Here is an 18,320-nt window from a genome sequence, read left to right as displayed (position 1 = left end):
TAGATCTTATAGGACGGCTCGGAGTAACGCAGTCAGACGTGTATTCTCATATGGTGGTAGAGTTGTCGGCGGTAGAATCGTCTATGTAATATTCTCAACATTGTAATAGCATAATTAATCAATGTTAAAAAAAATTAGAATAATAATATTTTATAAAATAATTACACATCACCCTGTAAAATATTATTAACTCACTAACTAGTTAAACCTACTGTGGGGGTTGCACATTAAAAAAAATCTGTTTAGATTACTAAAAAAATCTGTTTATGAATAATACAGAAACATAGATTACATTATCTAGTTTAACAACACGTTATCAGCACGATTACACTCTAAACCCTAAGCTAAAGTCTGAACCCTAAAACCCTAATCTCATCCCGGCGATAAACCCTAAACCCGACGACGAACCCTAATCTTATCGAGAACCTAAAACCCCATACTCAAGGCGTTCCCGATCTTAGCACGCGACCTCAGTCCGTTCCTCAACTCGCGACTTCAGCCTGGTCGCGAAACACGATCTCAACCTGCTCGACGCGACCCGATACCGTTCGATAGCCAGCACGTTCACGACCCGATAGCTGCTTGCTCCCATTCGCGACTAGTCTCAGCTTCAATCTGTTCGCGACAGACAGCAACCCGTTCGCGACCCGACAACAACGATCAGCTCGCGTTCTTCTCTATTTGGTGGTCCATTCAACCCGACTTGAGGTTTAGGTAAAACTAAAACCTAAGAACCAAACCCTAAGGCAATAGATCCAATCCCTAATAACCTAAATTGAATCTTATTGCTTGATTAAAATCGAAACCCTAATTCCATAAAGCCTAGCCGCATGCATACCATGCAAACCCTAATCGAAATTTGATTTGATTGTTTATGTGATTGAATGTTTTGAATCTGATTATCATCACATAGAACCGATTGCTAGGATTGATTAATCTCATACTTGAAATTGATTGAATTGATGAACTAATTGAATGTTATCTTGCGATAGAAATCGCCTAAGTTGATTAGTTCTCATCTTGTTTAAAACTTAAAACCGACCGGCTTGTTCATATTGAAACCCTAATTGCATTAATCTCATTGAATATGATCGTTAGGTTGATAGTAACTAAACCCCTTGATGCATTGCTTGATTGTTTTATTGAGGTTTCATGATCACTTAGAATCGTTCTTGCTAAAGATGAATAACCGATTGCATTAAGATCATATAGAAACCGATTGCTAAGATTGTTCATACTCTTGGCCGTGCCGCTTGTCTTGCATTGTGCATGTTCAGATTGTTTGGCCGTGCGGCTTGTTAGCATATCATGCATGCATAATCATATGAACTAAATGCATCATATCCGTTTGGTCGTGTGACCAATTTGCAATATATCTGATTGTCTTGTATGCATTATAAGAACGTTATAAATCCTAAGAATGAAATATATGATTTCAGATGTCGAAAATCAAAAACTTGGATTTTGCTGTCCTAAATCTCTCTGGAGATAATTACTTGCAATGGGCACTTGATACTAAGATCATCTTGAAATCCAAGGGACTCGATGAGTGTATCACCGAGGGCAATAATGCATACAGTGCGATATTAATTATACGCCATCATCTTATTGAGAGTCTCAAAGATCAGTATTTGACTATTGAGAATCCTCTAGACCTTTGGACAGAGTTGAAAACGAGATATGATCACCAGAGAACGGTGTTATTACCAAAGGCTATGTATGATTGGAGGAATCTCAGAATCCAGGACTTCAAGTCCGTGGACGAGTATAACTCGGCCCTGTTTAAAATAGTTTCAAAATTGAAACTGTGTGGTGAGGATATAACGAATAAGGATATGCTTGAGAAAACCTTTTCCACCTTCCACACAAACAATGTGTTGTTACAACAACAGTACCGTGAGAAGGGCTTCACAACTTATGCTAATCTGATCTCTTGTCTCTTGCTCGCTGAGCAGAACAATGAACTATTGATGAGAAACAGTGAATTGAGACCTCCTGGAACAAACCCATTACCTGAGGCACATGCGACCGTAGAGGCTAAGAAAGAGTCGAACCATGTCCAGAGTGATAGCCAACACAACCATGGTCGTGGAAAATGGCATGGACGTGGTGGTCGAGGCCGAAACTCGTTTGGTCGAGGCCAAGGCAACTCGTATGGCCGTGGCTCCTATGGAGGCCGTGGACATGGACGAGGCCGTGGTACATCTTTCAAGCCACAAAACTCGACCAAATCTGTGTGCCATAGATGTGGTATGGATAATCATTGGGCTAAGACATGTATGACTCCCAAACATCTCGTTGACCTCTACCAAGAGAGTTTGAAAGGGAAGAATCCTGAAGCTCATATGACTTATCAAGATGGTGAAGATGATTTTCAATCATGAACGAGACGATATGGATTATGAAACTTCAGATTATTTAAAAGAATGAAGTTGAATTCGACATCTATGTTTTCGTGTTCTTTGCTTTATGTTTTCTATGTTTTGATTGCTTTGAACTTATTTTATTAATGAATGAAAGTTTTTATATGACGTCTCTAAAGTATCATTTCGGGTATAGCCAGTCTCATAGAGGGCTACGGCCAGGCTAACATCCTGTTACCTAAGGGTACGCATCTAGAGATATCTGATGCATTGTATTCACTCAGCTCTAAGAGAAGCCTATTGAGCTTTAAAGACATTCGAATGAATGGCTTTCATATTGAGACTAAGGGCGAAAGAAACAAAGAGTTCCTTCAGATCATAGAGATCGGCCAAGGCTATAAGATAGTCCTAGAGTCTATACATGCGCTCTCTACTGGCCTTTTACTATGCTAAGGTCGGAATGATAGAGACCAATGTTGGTGACTTCACGTCCCAAGCGTTTAATGATTACTGTATGTCCATGGGGTAAGTGTGGAACACTCTGTGGCACATGTACATAAACAGAACGGCTTAGCCGAATCATTCATAAAACGAATTCAACTAATAGCTAGACCATTACTTATGAGGTCTAAGCTTCCGGTCTCAGCTTGGGGACACGCGGTCTTGCACGCGGCCGAACTGATTCATATAAGACCGTCTAGTGAACATAGATATTCCCCATTACAATTGCTTACGGGTCATGAGCCAGACATATCGCATCTTAAGATATTTGGTTGTGCCGTCTATGTGCCAATTGCACCACCTCAAAGAACAAAGATGGGACCTCAAAGGAGGATGAGGATATATGTTGGATATGATTCTCCCACGATTATAAAATACCTTGAGCCAACTACGGGTGATTTATTTAAGGCCATGTATGCGAATTGTCACTTTGATGAATCCGAACATCCAACATTAGGGGGAGATAGCAGTAAACTGGTAAAATATTACATGGAATCAAACATCCTTATCTTGGCAAGATCCTCGGAATCAGGAATGTGATTTAGAAGTCCAAAAGATTATACATTTACAAAAGCTAGCTAATCAATTGCCAGATTCCTTTGTTGACCCGAAAAGAGTGACTAAGTCATATATACCAGCTGCTAATGCACCAATCAGAATTGATGTTCAATAGGGAAACAATCAAGTTGCTACAGAGTCTAGACAACGTTTGAAACGTGGTAGACCAATAGGTTCCAAAGATAAGAACCCTCGGAAAACTAAGAAAGGTGCAGAGAATGAAACCGAGGTTGTTGAAACCCTAGACACGACCGCGACCGTTCCTAAATCCCGGGACTTAACCGCGGCCGATCCCAAAACCCTAATAGCAATCGCGGCCGATCATGAATGCTTAGATGCGGCCGGCCCTGATGTATCTAATACTAATTCTTGGGACGCCAAGATTCAAGGTACTGAAGGTCCTGATAATAATGAGATCTCAATAAACTATGTCTTGTCTGGGATACAATGGAACATAAATGATGTCGACATTGATGATATATTTGCATACAAGGTAGCACTTGAACTTATGGATTTGAATGAGGATCATGAACCCACGTCTATTTATGAGTGCACTCAACGATCAGATTGGATCAAATGGAAAGAAACTATAAACGTGGAGTTAAACTCTTTAAAGAAGAGAGATGTCTTTGGACCAATAGTCCGGACACCTTATGATGTTAAACCAGTCAGCCATAAGTGGGTCTTTGTGAGAAAGAGAAACGAACATGGTAATGTCGTTAGATATAAAGCACGGCTTGTTGCACAAGGATTCTCACAAAGACCAGGAATAGATTATAAGGAGACATACTCCCCTGTGGTGGATGCTACTACTTTTAGATTCCTGATAAGTTTGGCTATAATAGAAAAATTAGACTTACGGTTAATGGATGTTGTAACTGCATACTTATATGGGCCACTGGATAATGAGATTTATATGAAAGTACAAGAGGGTATAGAGTTGAAAAATAAATCGAGTACTCGAGAACAACACTGTATAAAGTTGAATAAATCACTTTATAGATTGAAACAATTAGGCCGAATATGGTACAATAGACTAAGTGAGTACTTAGGGAAAGAGGGATATAAGAATGATCCGATCAGCCCTTGTATCTTTATAAGGAAATTCGGCCAGGGCTTTGTAATCATAGCAGTGTATGTTGATGATTTGAATATCCTAGGAACCGCTGGAGAGATTTCTCAAACAGTTGAATATCTTAAGAAAGAATTCGATATGAAAGATCTGGAAAAAAAACAGTTTTTTTTAGATTACAGCTTGAGTACATGAGAGATGGAATCCTTGTGCATCAAATGGCATATACAGAAAAGTACTCAAGAGATTCAACATGGCCGAGTCTCACCTATTATCTAGCCCCATGGTCGTGAGGTCCCTCGGCCTGGACACTGATCCGTTCCGTCCTAAGATGGACGATAAAGATGTCCTTGGTCCCGAAGTGCCATATCTCAGTGCCATAGGAGCTTTGATGTATCTGGCTAGTCACACGACCAGATATATGTTTTGCCGTGAATCTATTGTCTAGATTAAGCTCTTGTCCAACCCAAAGGCACTGGAATGGGATTAAACATGTTCTTCGTTACATGCAAGGAACGAAAGACTTGGGTTTATTTTATACTAACCAAAACAAAGAAGGTTTAGTTGATTTTGCTGATGCAGGTTATTTTTCGGATCCACACAATGCTCGATCACAGACAGGCTATGTTTTCACACATTGCGGAAAGGTCATATCATGGTGTTCCATGAAGCAGACGATCACGGCCACATCTTCAAACCATTCGGAGATCTTGGCTGTTCATGAGGCCAGCTGCGAGTTGTTCAGAACAGGGGGGAGTAATACGAGTTGTACTCTTTTTCTTTCACCATGGTTTTGTCCCACTGGGTTTTCCTGGTAAGGTTTCAATGAGGCAACATCTAAAGTGTATTACAATTCCTGTATGGTTATGGCATCCAAGGGGGAGTGTTATAAATCATATTGTGGATGTCCATAACCGGCCCGGTTCATAACCGGCTCAATGCTAGAGAGAGAGAGAGAGAGAGAGAGAGAGTCGACCGTGAGGAGAGAGAGAGAGAGAGAGAGAATCGGCATCTTGCATTTTCCTTATTAGATTATGATTTGTACTATTTCGTATTTCTTTTCTTTAGTCTTTCCATTATTCTATGACGGTGTAATTCCCTATATATAAAGGGCTCCTTATGTTTATGAATAATACAGAAACATAGATTTTATTCTCTTGTTTTACAACAGGACAAAATCATTTGCTACTCACTTAAAATACATATCAAGCTCTTATTTCTTATATTAATAAAAGTGACTTCCAAAATTTTAAAATAATAACTAAATTAAAGTCTTTCTATTTTAAAAGTTTTATCTTCAAACCTATTAATAGTTTAATCTATTAAAAATTAGAAAACCAATTAAGTTAAAAGTATATATTTTAATTACGAAAAACTTAAACAATGAAGAATTTAATTTGTTCTTTCAAAATTTAAATGTCCGAACCCGACCTCAAATAACCGAATCAGACCCGAAATGTAGAAATACATGAATGGGTTCTATACCTATATACCGAAATACCCAAAAATCTGAAATATACTATCCGAACCCGAACAGGTATCCGAACACGAACCCCTATATAACTACGACAAACAGTTTTTTATTTACATCACCCTGATTTTTTTTAAAAAAATTATGCCTTTAATTTACAGAAATAAGTGGAAACCTCTGGTTTGACTAAGTGTTCATTAATGATTTTATACCAGGAAGTCTGAGATTCAAACCCTAGAAAACGCAAGTTATGTAGATTATGGAGAAAAATGGTTACAAGATGTCTTCAGCATGGTGAATGGCGTATCGTCGAACATAGATCTTATAGGACGGCTCAGAGTAACGCAGTCAGACGTGTATTCTCATATGGTGGTAGAGTTTTCGGCGGTAAAATCGTCTATGTAATATTCTCAACATTGTAATAGCATAATTAATCAATGTTAAAAAAATTAGAATAATAATATTTTATAAAATAATTACACATCACCCTGTAAAATATTATTTACTCACTAACTAGTTGAACCTACTGTGGGGGTTGCACATTAAAAAAAAATATGTTTAGATTACTAAATTGATTATACATTATTTAATTTGAGCAACAAATTAAAAACTTGAAAAAAAGGTGTTAGGGTAAAAAGAGAAGCTGAAAGGAAAACGCACATAGCCTCCCTCCGTCACCCATTACATTACAGACACCCAAAGAGAAAGAAGAAAGACTCCAAACAATTACTCTGATTTTCCTCGGAAACGAACGATGGAGAGAGCTACACTTTCCCCGAGTCTTAATCAAAGTTACCTGCTTTCTCCTTCACGCGCCTCCACCACGCGCCTCCATTCATTCTCCTTCACTCGGAACTTATCGCCATCAACTTCCTCCATCAAGGTCAACTATTTTTTCTCCCCTTTTTTACACCATTCATTCGATTTCATCTGACCTCATTGCTCGATTGTATTATTCACAGCTTCAGCCTTCTTCTTCCTCTGTCTCTTCAAGTTTCATCAATGGCGGAGTCTCTCTTACTCGGTGCAACGCCGTCCTGTCAAACTCTTCTTCCAGGTTCGTTGGAAACACAATCAATTGTTTTGGTCTATTTAAATTTCTTTGGTTTGATGAGATTGGTTTTTTATTATATGTTGAATAGTACGGATGCGTCTGAGGTAGCCGACATAGATTGGGACAACATCGGGTTCGGTCTTAAGCCGACCGATTACATGTACGTCATGAAATGTAACCTTGGGGGTGAGTTCTCTAATGGTGAGTTGCAACGTTTTGGGAACATTGAAGTCAGCCCATCTGCTGGTGTACTCAACTACGGACAGGTTTATGTTTCCTAGTTTCTCAAAGTCCTTTCCTTTACTGTGACAAGTTTCATAGAACGAGCTTAGTCTTCGGTAGTAGAAAAGCCTTTCATGAGAATTTGGAGTATGTCAGATTCTTGATGCCAAAGTGTAATCATCCGTTGACTTTTGTTTCCTAGTTGTGTCCTTTAATATAATGAGAGCTTAGTCTAATATGCTAATCAATAATCTTTTAGAGGAGTTCAATGGATCTGTTTTCCTAGATTCTTGACACTGAAACACAATCTGGCCATGAAAAGATTGCAGTTTATGATTATAAAAAAAAGTCTTATCTGTGTGTTGTGTACTTCTGTTTGTAGGGGTTGTTCGAAGGGATGAAAGCTTACAGAAAGCAAGACGGTAAGAATATCCTCCTCTTCCGTCCTGAAGAGAATGCTACACGTATGAGATGTGGTGCTGAGAGGATGTGTATGCCTGCTCCTACCATTGACCAGTTTGTCGAAGCTGTGAAAGCAACTGTTTTAGCAAATAAACGTTGGGTATGCAAATGAAGTTTTTACAAAAAGTTTTGTTGGCTGTTATGAGTTAATAATATGATTCGATGTCTTGTTTTTCAGGTTCCACCCCCAGGTAAAGGTTCCTTGTACATTAGACCGTTGCTAATGGGAACTGGAGCTGTTCTTGGTCTTGCTCCTGCACCAGAATATACTTTCCTTGTCTATGTCTCTCCTGTTGGAAACTACTTCAAAGAAGGTGTGTCACCAATCAATTTGATTGTGGAAAGTGAATTTCACCGTGCGACACCTGGTGGTACGGGAGGTGTTAAAACCATTGGCAATTATGCTGCAGTAAGTCAAAGTTGAAATTGTTAACATCTCTTTGGACTGGCTTATGTACTCACTCACGCATAACAACTTATAATGTAGGTTTTAAAAGCACAGTCGGTGGCAAAAGCCAAAGGATATTCAGATGTTTTGTACCTTGATTGCATTTACAAAAGATATCTTGAGGAGGTCTCCTCATGCAATATCTTCATTGTCAAGGTAAAAGAAAATCAACTCTTTCGGTATTCAGTGATGCCATATAGAGTCTAGGAGATGTCTCTGGCACCATCTTAATTTGTGAAGACTTTTGCAAAACATCTCAAGGTACTTATTCTCTTACAAATAAACCTTCTGACCAAATCGTTGTTGCTTGCTTACTCTCTTTGCCAGGACAATGTGGTCTCTACTCCTGAAATAAGAGGAACCATCTTACCAGGGATTACGCGGAAAAGTATAGTTGACGTTGCTCGTAGCCAAGGGCTTAAGGTAATCTCTCTCCCTTTCCTCAGATTCTCAACTCTACTCACATCTTTAAAAGGTGATCATAGTATCACAACTTGCTAGTGGTCACAGAGAATGTTTATCTGGTATCATGCAGGTGGAGGAACGGAATGTGACAGTGGATGAGTTACTAGAGGCGGACGAGGTTTTCTGCACTGGAACCGCTGTGGTTGTCTCTCCCGTTGGAAGCATTACTTACAAAGGCAAAAGGTAACAAAAACTGTCTTTTTGTATCCTCATTTAAACAAAAACCAACCAATAAAGTGGGGTAAATCTTTTGCCTTTTTTTTGTTTACGCAGAGTATCGTACGGAGAAGGTAGCTTTGGATCTGTCTCGGAGAAACTCTATACCGTTCTGACAAGCTTGCAAATGGGTCTGACTGAGGATAACATGAAATGGACTGTGAATCTCAGTTGAAAAAAAACAGGCAAAGGCATTGTTATATCAGTATATGACTGCTTAGTTCTTGTTATCATTTTCATGTAGTCTGCGTTTCGTATTCGTGAAACTATAAACTGGTCGATCTTAAAAGTGGAGATCTTACAACTTAGCTGCTTCAAGATCAACAGATGTGTTACCTTGTACCAAAACTTGCAGTTGTCTTTTGTGTGTTTGAAGCAGTGTTTTTAAACCCGGACCAAACCGGCTGTCGGACCGGGTTGACCATGAACCAAAAATAATCCGGGTTGGGTTAATGCTAAAACCTAACTAAAATCGAACCAGTTAAAAACTCCTATCGAACCGTCAAAAACCCGGGAACCGGAGACCCAATGAACCGCCCAAATCCCGGTTCGTATATAAGCCAAAATTTTGTTAATTAAACAATTAATTTTTTTTTCTTTTTTAAGTAAAAATAAGATTTATCAAAGATTAATAAAGTATTGTCGCTCGTCTTTTTCTTTTATCGTCTCTACAACTCATAAATTACAAGATTCACAAAGTTTAATATTCACGTCAAGATATTGTTTTTGTCTACTTCTCACTTTTTAAAAAAAATTATTTTATGATCACTTGTTTTGAAGATTTTAAATAATTGAAACATTTTCGTTCTGAAATTTGTATTTCAAAATATAACTTTTACCTATTGTGTATATAATTTTTTTTAAAGGTGATGAAGATTTAAAGTGATAAGATCTGCGAATAAAGTTTAAATGTGTTTTTCATAATGATTTTTAGATTTTAATTGTTATTTTTATTTTTTTCTACATATTACGACTATTTAAACATTTTATTTGATATGATTTATTTTTTTAAAAAAAATATGCATATTATTTCTAAAATATCATTAAATTTAGTTTAGTCTAAGTAAATCCGATCGAACCCGGTTCAGATCCGGTCGAACCACAATGACCCATGACCCAAAAAAATTTCGGTTCGCTAGCCGGTCCAGTTTTAAAAACATTGGTTTGAAGCCAATATAAATAAATTTCCGGTTCCTATTTTTAAATGTTTCAAAACCGGTGAACCGGCTGGACCGGGTCAAATCATATCAGCGCATCTGAAAACAAATGGGCCATTTTTTTTTTAACACCACAAAATCGGCCTTTAAAAAGATCTATCTTACTGGATTAGAATTTGTGTATAATTTTATCTCTGCGTTCTTGAGTGTTTACTCTCAGTCTTTACTAATTCTTGACGAAAATTGGTGGATATTTCCCTAGAATTTGGGATATTGTAAAGTATTGTGAAAATTAGATATTTACATCAAAAACTAATATGTTAGGGAGAAAATAATTCATGTGAAATGAAGAAATATACAGAGAATGATATTGACCATGAATAAAAAAACACATATTACAGATCAAGTTTATGTATACGGTTGCGTGTAGAGAGATCATTGTAAGGGATAACCTTAGGTTCTACTGCTTTAAAGATGACAAGTGTTCATGTGGAGACTATTGGTGACAATGATGGATTTAAACTCAATAGGGAAAAAAATGTGTTGTGTGTTCAAAAAAAAAAAAGAAAAAATTGTGTTGATGGGGATACAAAGGGCAAAAACTTTGTTACAAAATACAAAGGAGATATCGATTATGCTATTTTTTTTTCTTCTTACGTGTGAATAAGGTTTAGTGTGGAACAGTGGTGGCTGATTAATGTAATGGCTTGAGGTGGAAGACTTGGCAGGCTGGTTTGTATGATCCTTTGGAAACAGCTTGTTCAAACTTCTTGCTTGGTCCTTCGTTTTCTTCTAAGCTTGTCTGGACGAAGAATCGGTTCCACCATGATGCGCTACGCATTTTAGCCTGCAATAAGAAAGATTAAGAACTGCCATTTAATCATGTGTTCAATGCAAACGGCTAGCTACAATAAACTATTCTAATGCCACTTATAAACTAACTGAGAGAGAACAGGGTGTAGTAAACTTACGGGACGCCCGAATTTAGACAATTCAGCAACTTTAGCCTTTTGCTGACCAGGAAGACCTAGAAAACAGTCAAAGTTCAAGAGTCAGAAACCAAAAACTCGAATGAAATTTTTTAATTAAAGGTAGATAACCTGCAAAAAGAACCACACCATCTGAAGCAACTCTAGCAAGTTCAGGGAGGGTCTTGTTAAGGTACTTGGGCGAGAGATAATCAAGAGCATCTGAGACGATCACAAGAGAGAAGGATTTCGCCCTGTAGGGGAGAGGGAACTTGATATCAGCGACACGGACAAGGCCTTTGCTGACAAGACTCTTGCAGTGAGAATCAGCATCCTCGATGTCATAAGGTTCGACACCCCATGCTTCAGTGTCATCCTCTTTCAAGAGAGTGGAAACGACAGAGCACGTCTCAGGGCCTACGTGCAAGACCTTGCGCATCCCGTCTCCATAGGCCTTCTTAAGAAGCGAAACGGCTCTTTGGACTTGTGATGTGCAGGAATAGTCACCTGCTAAATTCATCGAAAAGCTGATAAGATAGATGACTCAATGGAGGTGAAGGCACATGTATTGAAAATGAGAACCTGAAACTTTGCTGGCTTCTTTGACACTTTTAAAGATTCCTGTATTCCAGAAGAAAAAATCACTATTTAGATGCAAAAAAAAAAAAAAAAAAAAGAAAGACTTATTTATACACAAAGATGATTGATTATATATAGAATACCTGGACCACTGTAAGCATACCAGATGAGAAGGCAAGCCCCCTGGAAAATCGACAACAAATGATTATTAGATATCAAAAAAAATGAAGGAAGATCCATTAAAGAGGAACAAGGAAGGAAGGAAGAATACAAGAAGAACAAGGCAAATAGACAAAAGTGGAGAAGAACGAGACTTGGAGTGGGAAGCTCCTCCAGCAAAAGGGAAGCTTCCACCTTCTCCTACACGCCGTGTTGAACCTGCTTGCCTTCTCGCCATTATTATGATCCCAGAGAGCTCAACCTATTCGATCTACAAACCACAAAACTAAATTAGATCCATTTTGAGACTGCAGAATACAAAGAACAAGTCTCTCCCAATCTCAATTACAGAAAAGGAATAATCTAAGCTAATTCTCTCATTGCGAAATAGAAACAAGATCCATGAAACAACCACAAAAATTAGCTGCGTTCCTTGTCCAGTATTAGCAGCGATAACATCCCCCATTAATAACGAATTTCATCAAAAACTAATCAGATTAACGCATAGATCCATCAAAGAAGACGAAGGAAACCCAATAAGCTCCTGAAGAAATCGACAAGAAGAAGAAGAGAGAAAATCTACCTCTTCGATCAAAATTATACAGAAGAATAAAACAATGGTGTTGGGATCTGAGATCCGAGAAAATGCGCTTTTCTCACTTGAATCAATTTACTAAAGTAAGAGGAGAAGAAGAAGAAGCTTCGCAAAGTGTTCACTGCTTATATATATATATATATGATGCGCTGTTTCCAAAATGACGCCCCATTTTAACATAGCTTAACCAAACCTCTTGCCGTTTTCTTCACTTCTCAACTGAAGCAATTTCACAAACAAAACTATTCTTCACCCTCTTAACTCTTGCATCTTCATCTACCGCTTTGAACTTTCGACTATCGTCTGACACTTAACCTTCTTATTTTCACCTCACTACAACTTCTTCAAGAGTCAATTGAAATGCTTCCACCAAGTTAGAATGAAAGATGGAACTAAAGTAGGTATCTATTTCTACCTATATAGGTAGATCTAATATGAATCCAACAGTGTCATTATAAGCAATTTTCTGAATTAAAAATCAACTCATACATTTTAATAGTAGTACATGTGTACCTTGACGGGTTATCAACCAACTTACCCAGCAGGAAGGATGGACTGGACTCACTTGAGTGTAATATCTAAAGTGGCAAGAAGCTGCCTTCAAAAACCTATGAGTTGAGTTTCAAATTTGACAGTTTAATTAAGAGAGTTTGGAAGCATTTTGAATTATACCGCTCGCTCACTGCAGTAGAGACCGGTCCTTGTTAAAGCACTTGTCAAAGTCGATTTTCCCTAACCAAAAAAATTTCAGGAAGTAGACTAAATACATGTTACTTTTGAAGCAGGGGAAGATGGTTGCTAATGGAGCAAGAGAAGAATGATCCATCGGTTTATGTGTAACTGTCGAACATTTACGCAGGTCTGGTTTGTGGAAACAAGCAGAAGAGATGAGAGGAGCCATTAATATGATATTACCACAAGGAAATTACATGTTTACCGTTTCCATGCTACCACTAAATATAATAAATAAATATTTAAATAAATAAAAATTTAAACTCTAAACCTTAAAACTCAACTCTAAACCCTAAACCATCAATCATAAACCCTATTTTTTTTTTTAAATACGAACCATAAACCCTAAACCATCAATCCTAAATCTTTTTTTTTTTTGAAATACGAACCCTAAACCTTGAAACATAAACTTTAAACCCTAAACCCCGAAACATCAACTCTAAACCCTAAACCCTAAACCCACAGCTCGTCGACGGTGGTTTCGAGCTCGTCTCCTGTTGTTACTTCGGGTTCGTTGTTAGTGAAAGATTGTGGTCGAGATGCGGAGGGCACGAGCTTGCCATTGGTGGGGTCGAGCTCGGCTTTTGTTTTGAGTTCGCCAGTTCCTAGCTCGTTCCTAGGTTCGAGCTTGTCGCTTAATGTTCCGAGCTTGCCATTATCGATGAAGCCGTGTCATGGTGAGGTGGGGCTGAGTTCGTCGTCTTTTGGTTCCAGCTCGTCTCTTGTTCCAAACTTATCTTCTGTTGTATCAAGCATGCCTTCGGGTGGGAAGGTTGCTTGTGAGCAGCTGTCTTTGTTAGTTCGTAAGATGGAGCTTGCTGATGGCCGCAAGTCGTGGTCGGAGATTGCCGAATCTGTCATTGCTGTTGAGTTAAGTACTCTTACTGGGAGTGAAGCAGAAGACAGGGTAAGCGCGAGTTTGATCGAGGAAGGGACCGGGTTTCTTTTTGATGAGCATGGGACTAATTTAGCGGTGGAGCCTGGTGTTGAGGGATCGGGGTTGGTTTTAACAACACCTCTTATTGTCCCTAGTTCGTCATCTTTGACGAAGAAGACTATGTTAGAAACCATCCAGGAGCATGAGCAGATGCGGCTGGCGAACTTTTCCCAAACTAAGGAGTCGTCGTCGGAAACTACAAGTTCCTCTGATGATGATAGTTCGTACTCGAGTTCTCGTAGTGAGAAGTCTGTGGATAGTGCTGGTGTTGCTGGTGAATATGATGACGTTTCTGAAGATGATAAACGAGATGATGACGTTGAAAGTGTTGGTGTTGAGGATGATGGTGCGCTGGGAAGCGCCAGTGATGCGTGGAATGGGATCTGTGACATTAATGTTGGTGAGGAAAGTGATCAAGGCGAGTATGCTAGTGATGGTGATCATGCTGCTGTCGGAGATGATGAGATGGGTGACCGAGATGGTGCAGATGGACGTAGTGATTTCAGTGGTGAATGTGATGATTCTAGTGATGAGCAGGATAGTTTTAGTGGTGAGCAAAGCGGTGTTAGTGGTAGTCTAGGAGTCATTGTTGTGGATGATGGGAGGGATGACACCGATGGAGGCGGTGATCGTCGAGCCGATGTTACTGATATTTTGAAAAAAATAAAACAAGAAAGCGTGGCTGCCTCCCTTGCTGGATCGCTTGATGCCTTTGGTAATTCTTGTGGTTATGGGAAGAAGAAGAAAAAGAGGGTCAGGAAGGCGAGGGAAAGGCCTAGGAGTTTTGAAGGTCCTCTTGTTAATCATCCGGATCCATCGGAGTCATTTCCTTCTATTGTTGATGAGGATACGATTAAGTGGATCTCAGCCAACTGTTGCCGTAATGGTGTCATAGAGGTGCGTATTCCTGGCGAGGATGAACGTCCGTGGACGGTTCCGGATGGGTGGCTTTGTGTTTACGACTTCTGGTTCACCGAATATCATTTGTGGTTTCCTCTCCCGAGGTTGCTGCTGGCGTATTGTGATGAGCATCTTATTGCACTTGCTCAACTTACTCCTGCTGCTATTCGAAACATAGTTGCAGCTTTGTTCACAGCTGCGGATATTGGTGTTCACATGAGCCTAAACTTGTTTGAACGTATTGCGCGTATTACTCGGTGTGATAAGACGGACGGGGCTTTTTATGTGTCTATGAGGGCTGGCTGTGGTGTTGTTGGGGAGAGGAAGAGAAAAACGTTATGTTGGATTAAAAAGTTTTTTTATGTTCGAATCGCGCCTTCGTCGGTTCCTGATGTTTCTGATATGAGTGTCCCTTTTAGGAGTAGTTGGAATCCTTACAATGGTAGTTTAAATCTTATTGGTGTGTTCTTGTTTGACACTCTTATTGATTGTTGTCTTGTTTTGTAGGTCGTCATTCAGTTGGTGTTCCTCTTGCTCCTGGTGATAGTGAGTGCGTGGAATACTTCAAGGAGACGAAGGCTCGGGACTGGACTGTGGTGAGGCGATCGGAGGTTTGGCGGCGCATCCCGTTTATTGACTCAGGTAAAAAATATGCGGGTTTTTTTTTTTGGTAAATACTTGTTGTTTTTGATAAGTTACTGATTTTGCATGGTTTTGTTGGCCTCTTTTTTTGTAGCTTGTTGGAGAAAGATGGATTTTAGCGAGATTCCGAGTTTGGCTGATTGCTTTGCTGGAGGTATTGATGATGCTTCTGTTGATGAGTCTGGTCAGTGTGCCGCTGGTGTGGAGCCTTCGGCATCTGCTCGTAGTATTGTTGTGGGTCTTACGAGTACGACAGTTTCTGTACCGTCCGCTGGTGCTTCTGGAAAGGAAGTTGTTGCGGGCAGTGGGAGTGTTGTGGCGAAAAGGGCTGCTGCTGATCGTTCATCAAAAGACGTGCCGCCTTCAAAGTCTCGTAAAATCGTGAGTTCTGATGTTGAGCTGCCTTTGGTGGTTGAGTCTCCTGCTGGGGAGAAGGCATCTTTTGAGCCGTTTGAACATTCGTTCAATGGTTTGGCTTCGGGATGTGGTGATCTTTTCAAGTTGTTTCAATCACCTGGTGGCGTTGATGGCTTGCCTTTTGATCAAGTTAGGCGCGGTGAGTGGTATAAGGAATTTGCTCGTCACTTGGCCATTGTAAGATAATTATTTCTCTTCAAAGTTTGTTTGTGGTTTTGATCTAAAAGAATTTTTTTGTGTTTTTTTTTGTGCAGGCTACAAAGTTTGCGAACAAATTGGTGGTCAATCAAGATGAAGAGCTTGAAGAGGTGAAGGCCGAGCTTGAAAAAACGAAGGCTGAGCTTGCTTCTATTAAGGATAAGGTTGACAGTTCCGAGGAAATGGCAGCTCTGCGCGGCAAGTATGAGGCTGAGAAGAAAGTGTCTTCAGATGCGTTGGAAGAAGTTGAAAAACTTACTGCAAAGATAGCTTTGGAAGCTGGGCGGGTGAAGAAACGTCAAACGGCCGACTTGGAGCGTTTTAAGAAGGAAAAGGAAGTGGCGGGCAGGAGGTATCGCAGGGCAGTAATGAGACATGATGACGTGCTTGCTACTTTCAATTCCCGTATGGAAAAGGTGCGGAGGTATGTGGATAATCAGAAGGTTGTTCGCACATCTATGTATGGAGTGAATCAGATCATGGCAGTGCTTGATGCTGCCAAAACTTGGAAGAAAGAGGCCATAAATATTCCTGATGGTAAGGTTAAGCATCTTGAGAATGAATTGGTCCGGAGGAAGGAGAAGGCAAACTCGGTTGTTTGTGTTGAGTTTGAACCCAAGGAACTGGCTGATATCCCTTCCTTTGATTTTACTCGTCCGCTCTCTCCTGTTCATCCGACTCTTGCTGCGGGGGTTGAAGATGCTGCTAAGGCAAGAGGGAGGGAGGAAAATCGTCGTCGTGAAGAAGCAAGTCGTCGTCGTGTGGCTGAGCGTGCTGGTGCTGCGTCTTCGGCTGTGAGGCGTGAAGGTCAGGTTCCTTCCCGTCCGTAGTTTGGTTCTTGTGATCGTCAAGGCCCTGCGTGGCTGCTGCTATCTTTTATTTTGCTGCTCCTCCCCTTTTTTTTTAGACTTTGGTTGTTATGTTTTGATCATGTTGATCTCTTTCGGATATGGATGTTGGTCTTCTTTTATATGATGCTTGAATTCTTCATGTTTGTTTTTATTCTTCTTTGCACGGCTTTGATCGTTGAGATGTTGTAGGGCTGGCGTTTTGAGAACGGATCTCTATTTATTTATTTTTTTGCAAATTTGATTGAAGTGTGAGCGCGGAGCTGCAGTACTGAGAACGGATCTCGTATTTTTTATTTTGCAAATTTGATTAAGTGTGAGCATGGAGCTGCAGCACTGAGAACGGATCTCGTATTTTTAATTTGCAAATTTGATTGAAGTGTGAGCGCGGAGCTGCAGCACTGAGAACAGATCTCGTATTTTTATTTTGCAAATTTGAGTAAGTGTGAGCGCGGAACTGCAGCACTTGAGAACAGATCTCGTATTTTTATTTTGCAAATTTGGTTGAGTGTGAGCGCGGAGCCGCAACACTGAGAATGGATCTCGTATGTTTTTTTTTCTTTTTCTTTTCTTGGCGCTGTGAGTGATGGTCGTATCCTGATATTTGTTTGAAAAATATATAATTTTTTTATAGAACTAGCTGAGCCTCGTGAGAGGTTGCCTACGTACCCCACAGGCGGGGATCAAGCCGATCGTAGTTCACCTTTACAAGAAAAGTAAATGCTTGAATTAAAAAGGGTGGATCCTCCTGAAGTCTTATTTTTGGTACATCAAGTGCGCGCCGGTCTTCTTGCTTGTGCCTCCTTAGATAGACTTTATATAATTTTTTTTTAGAACTAGCTGAGCCTCGAGAGAGGTTGCCTACGTACCCCACAGGCGGGGATCAAGCCGACCGTAGTTCACCTTTACGAAGAAAGTAAATGCTTGAATTAAAAGGGGTGGATCCTCCTGGGGTCTTATTTTTAGTATATCAGGGGTGCACCGGTCTTCGTAGATTTCTTTAGTAGTAAAATCGCTTGAGATTCAAGGAGTTCCATGATCTTGGAACCTTCTCTCCGCTCATTTCGGTGAGTTCATAGACACCTGGTTTGATGATTTTCGAAATCAGATATGGGCCTTCCCAGTTCGCACCGAGTTTCCCTGCTTTCCACTCGCGAGTGTTTTCGAAGACTTTGCGAAGGACGAGGTCATTCATTTGAAAGAACCTTCCCTTGACTCTCTTGTTATAATATCGAGCGGCCAGATTTTGATAGTTTTGAACGCGGAGGAGAGCTTGGTCCCGTTTTTCTTCAACTTGGTCTAAATGGTCGATCATCATTGAGTTGTTGAGCTCTTCATTTTCGGTGAGTGTGAGCT

General features: G+C 39.9%; 3 protein-coding genes across 7 annotated transcripts; 2 read left to right on the top strand and 1 right to left on the bottom strand.

Annotated features, from left to right (window-relative positions):
• Window positions 1-6,591: 6,591 nt before the first annotated feature.
• On the top strand, window positions 6,592-9,223 carry LOC106380604 (branched-chain-amino-acid aminotransferase 3, chloroplastic). Of its 2 annotated transcripts, none has more exons than XM_013820397.3 (9): window positions 6,592-6,848; window positions 6,928-7,022; window positions 7,108-7,285; window positions 7,624-7,803; window positions 7,882-8,112; window positions 8,191-8,307; window positions 8,479-8,574; window positions 8,687-8,799; window positions 8,890-9,223. In XM_013820397.3, the coding sequence occupies exons 1-9, from the start codon at window positions 6,720-6,722 to the stop codon at window positions 9,005-9,007; spliced, it is 1,257 nt and encodes a 418-aa protein (XP_013675851.1). In that variant the 5' UTR covers window positions 6,592-6,719; the 3' UTR covers window positions 9,008-9,223. The 2 variants fall into 2 exon arrangements, with proteins under 2 accessions (XP_013675851.1, XP_013675853.1); XM_013820399.3 differs by having other exon boundaries at window positions 6,613-6,848; window positions 6,934-7,022.
• Window positions 9,224-10,345: 1,122 nt separating this feature from the next.
• BNAC01G26220D (probable pectin methylesterase CGR2) lies at window positions 10,346-12,532 on the bottom strand. 4 transcript variants are annotated; one of them, XM_013820400.3, is made up of 7 exons: window positions 12,279-12,532; window positions 11,808-11,966; window positions 11,680-11,719; window positions 11,540-11,578; window positions 11,090-11,467; window positions 10,961-11,016; window positions 10,346-10,836 (listed from the first exon to the last, which is right to left on the bottom strand). In XM_013820400.3, the coding sequence occupies exons 2-7, from the start codon at window positions 11,931-11,933 to the stop codon at window positions 10,684-10,686; spliced, it is 792 nt and encodes a 263-aa protein (XP_013675854.1). In that variant the 5' UTR covers window positions 11,934-11,966; window positions 12,279-12,532; the 3' UTR covers window positions 10,346-10,683. The 4 variants fall into 4 exon arrangements, with proteins under 4 accessions (XP_013675854.1, XP_013675856.1, XP_013675855.1 ...); XM_013820402.3 differs by having other exon boundaries at window positions 11,108-11,467; XM_013820401.3 differs by having other exon boundaries at window positions 11,090-11,464.
• Window positions 12,533-13,491: 959 nt separating this feature from the next.
• LOC106433215 (meiosis-specific protein ASY2-like) lies at window positions 13,492-17,123 on the top strand. The gene is made up of 4 exons (XM_013874063.3): window positions 13,492-15,301; window positions 15,367-15,501; window positions 15,596-16,095; window positions 16,173-17,123. The coding sequence occupies exons 1-4, from the start codon at window positions 13,684-13,686 to the stop codon at window positions 16,944-16,946; spliced, it is 3,027 nt and encodes a 1,008-aa protein (XP_013729517.2). The 5' UTR covers window positions 13,492-13,683; the 3' UTR covers window positions 16,947-17,123.
• Window positions 17,124-18,320: the final 1,197 nt, after the last annotated feature.

Source organism: Brassica napus, chromosome C1 (assembly GCF_020379485.1).
Source record: "Brassica napus cultivar Da-Ae chromosome C1, Da-Ae, whole genome shotgun sequence".
Taxonomy (NCBI): Eukaryota; Viridiplantae; Streptophyta; class Magnoliopsida; order Brassicales; family Brassicaceae; genus Brassica; species Brassica napus.
This window is presented reverse-complemented; position numbering and strand designations above follow the sequence as displayed.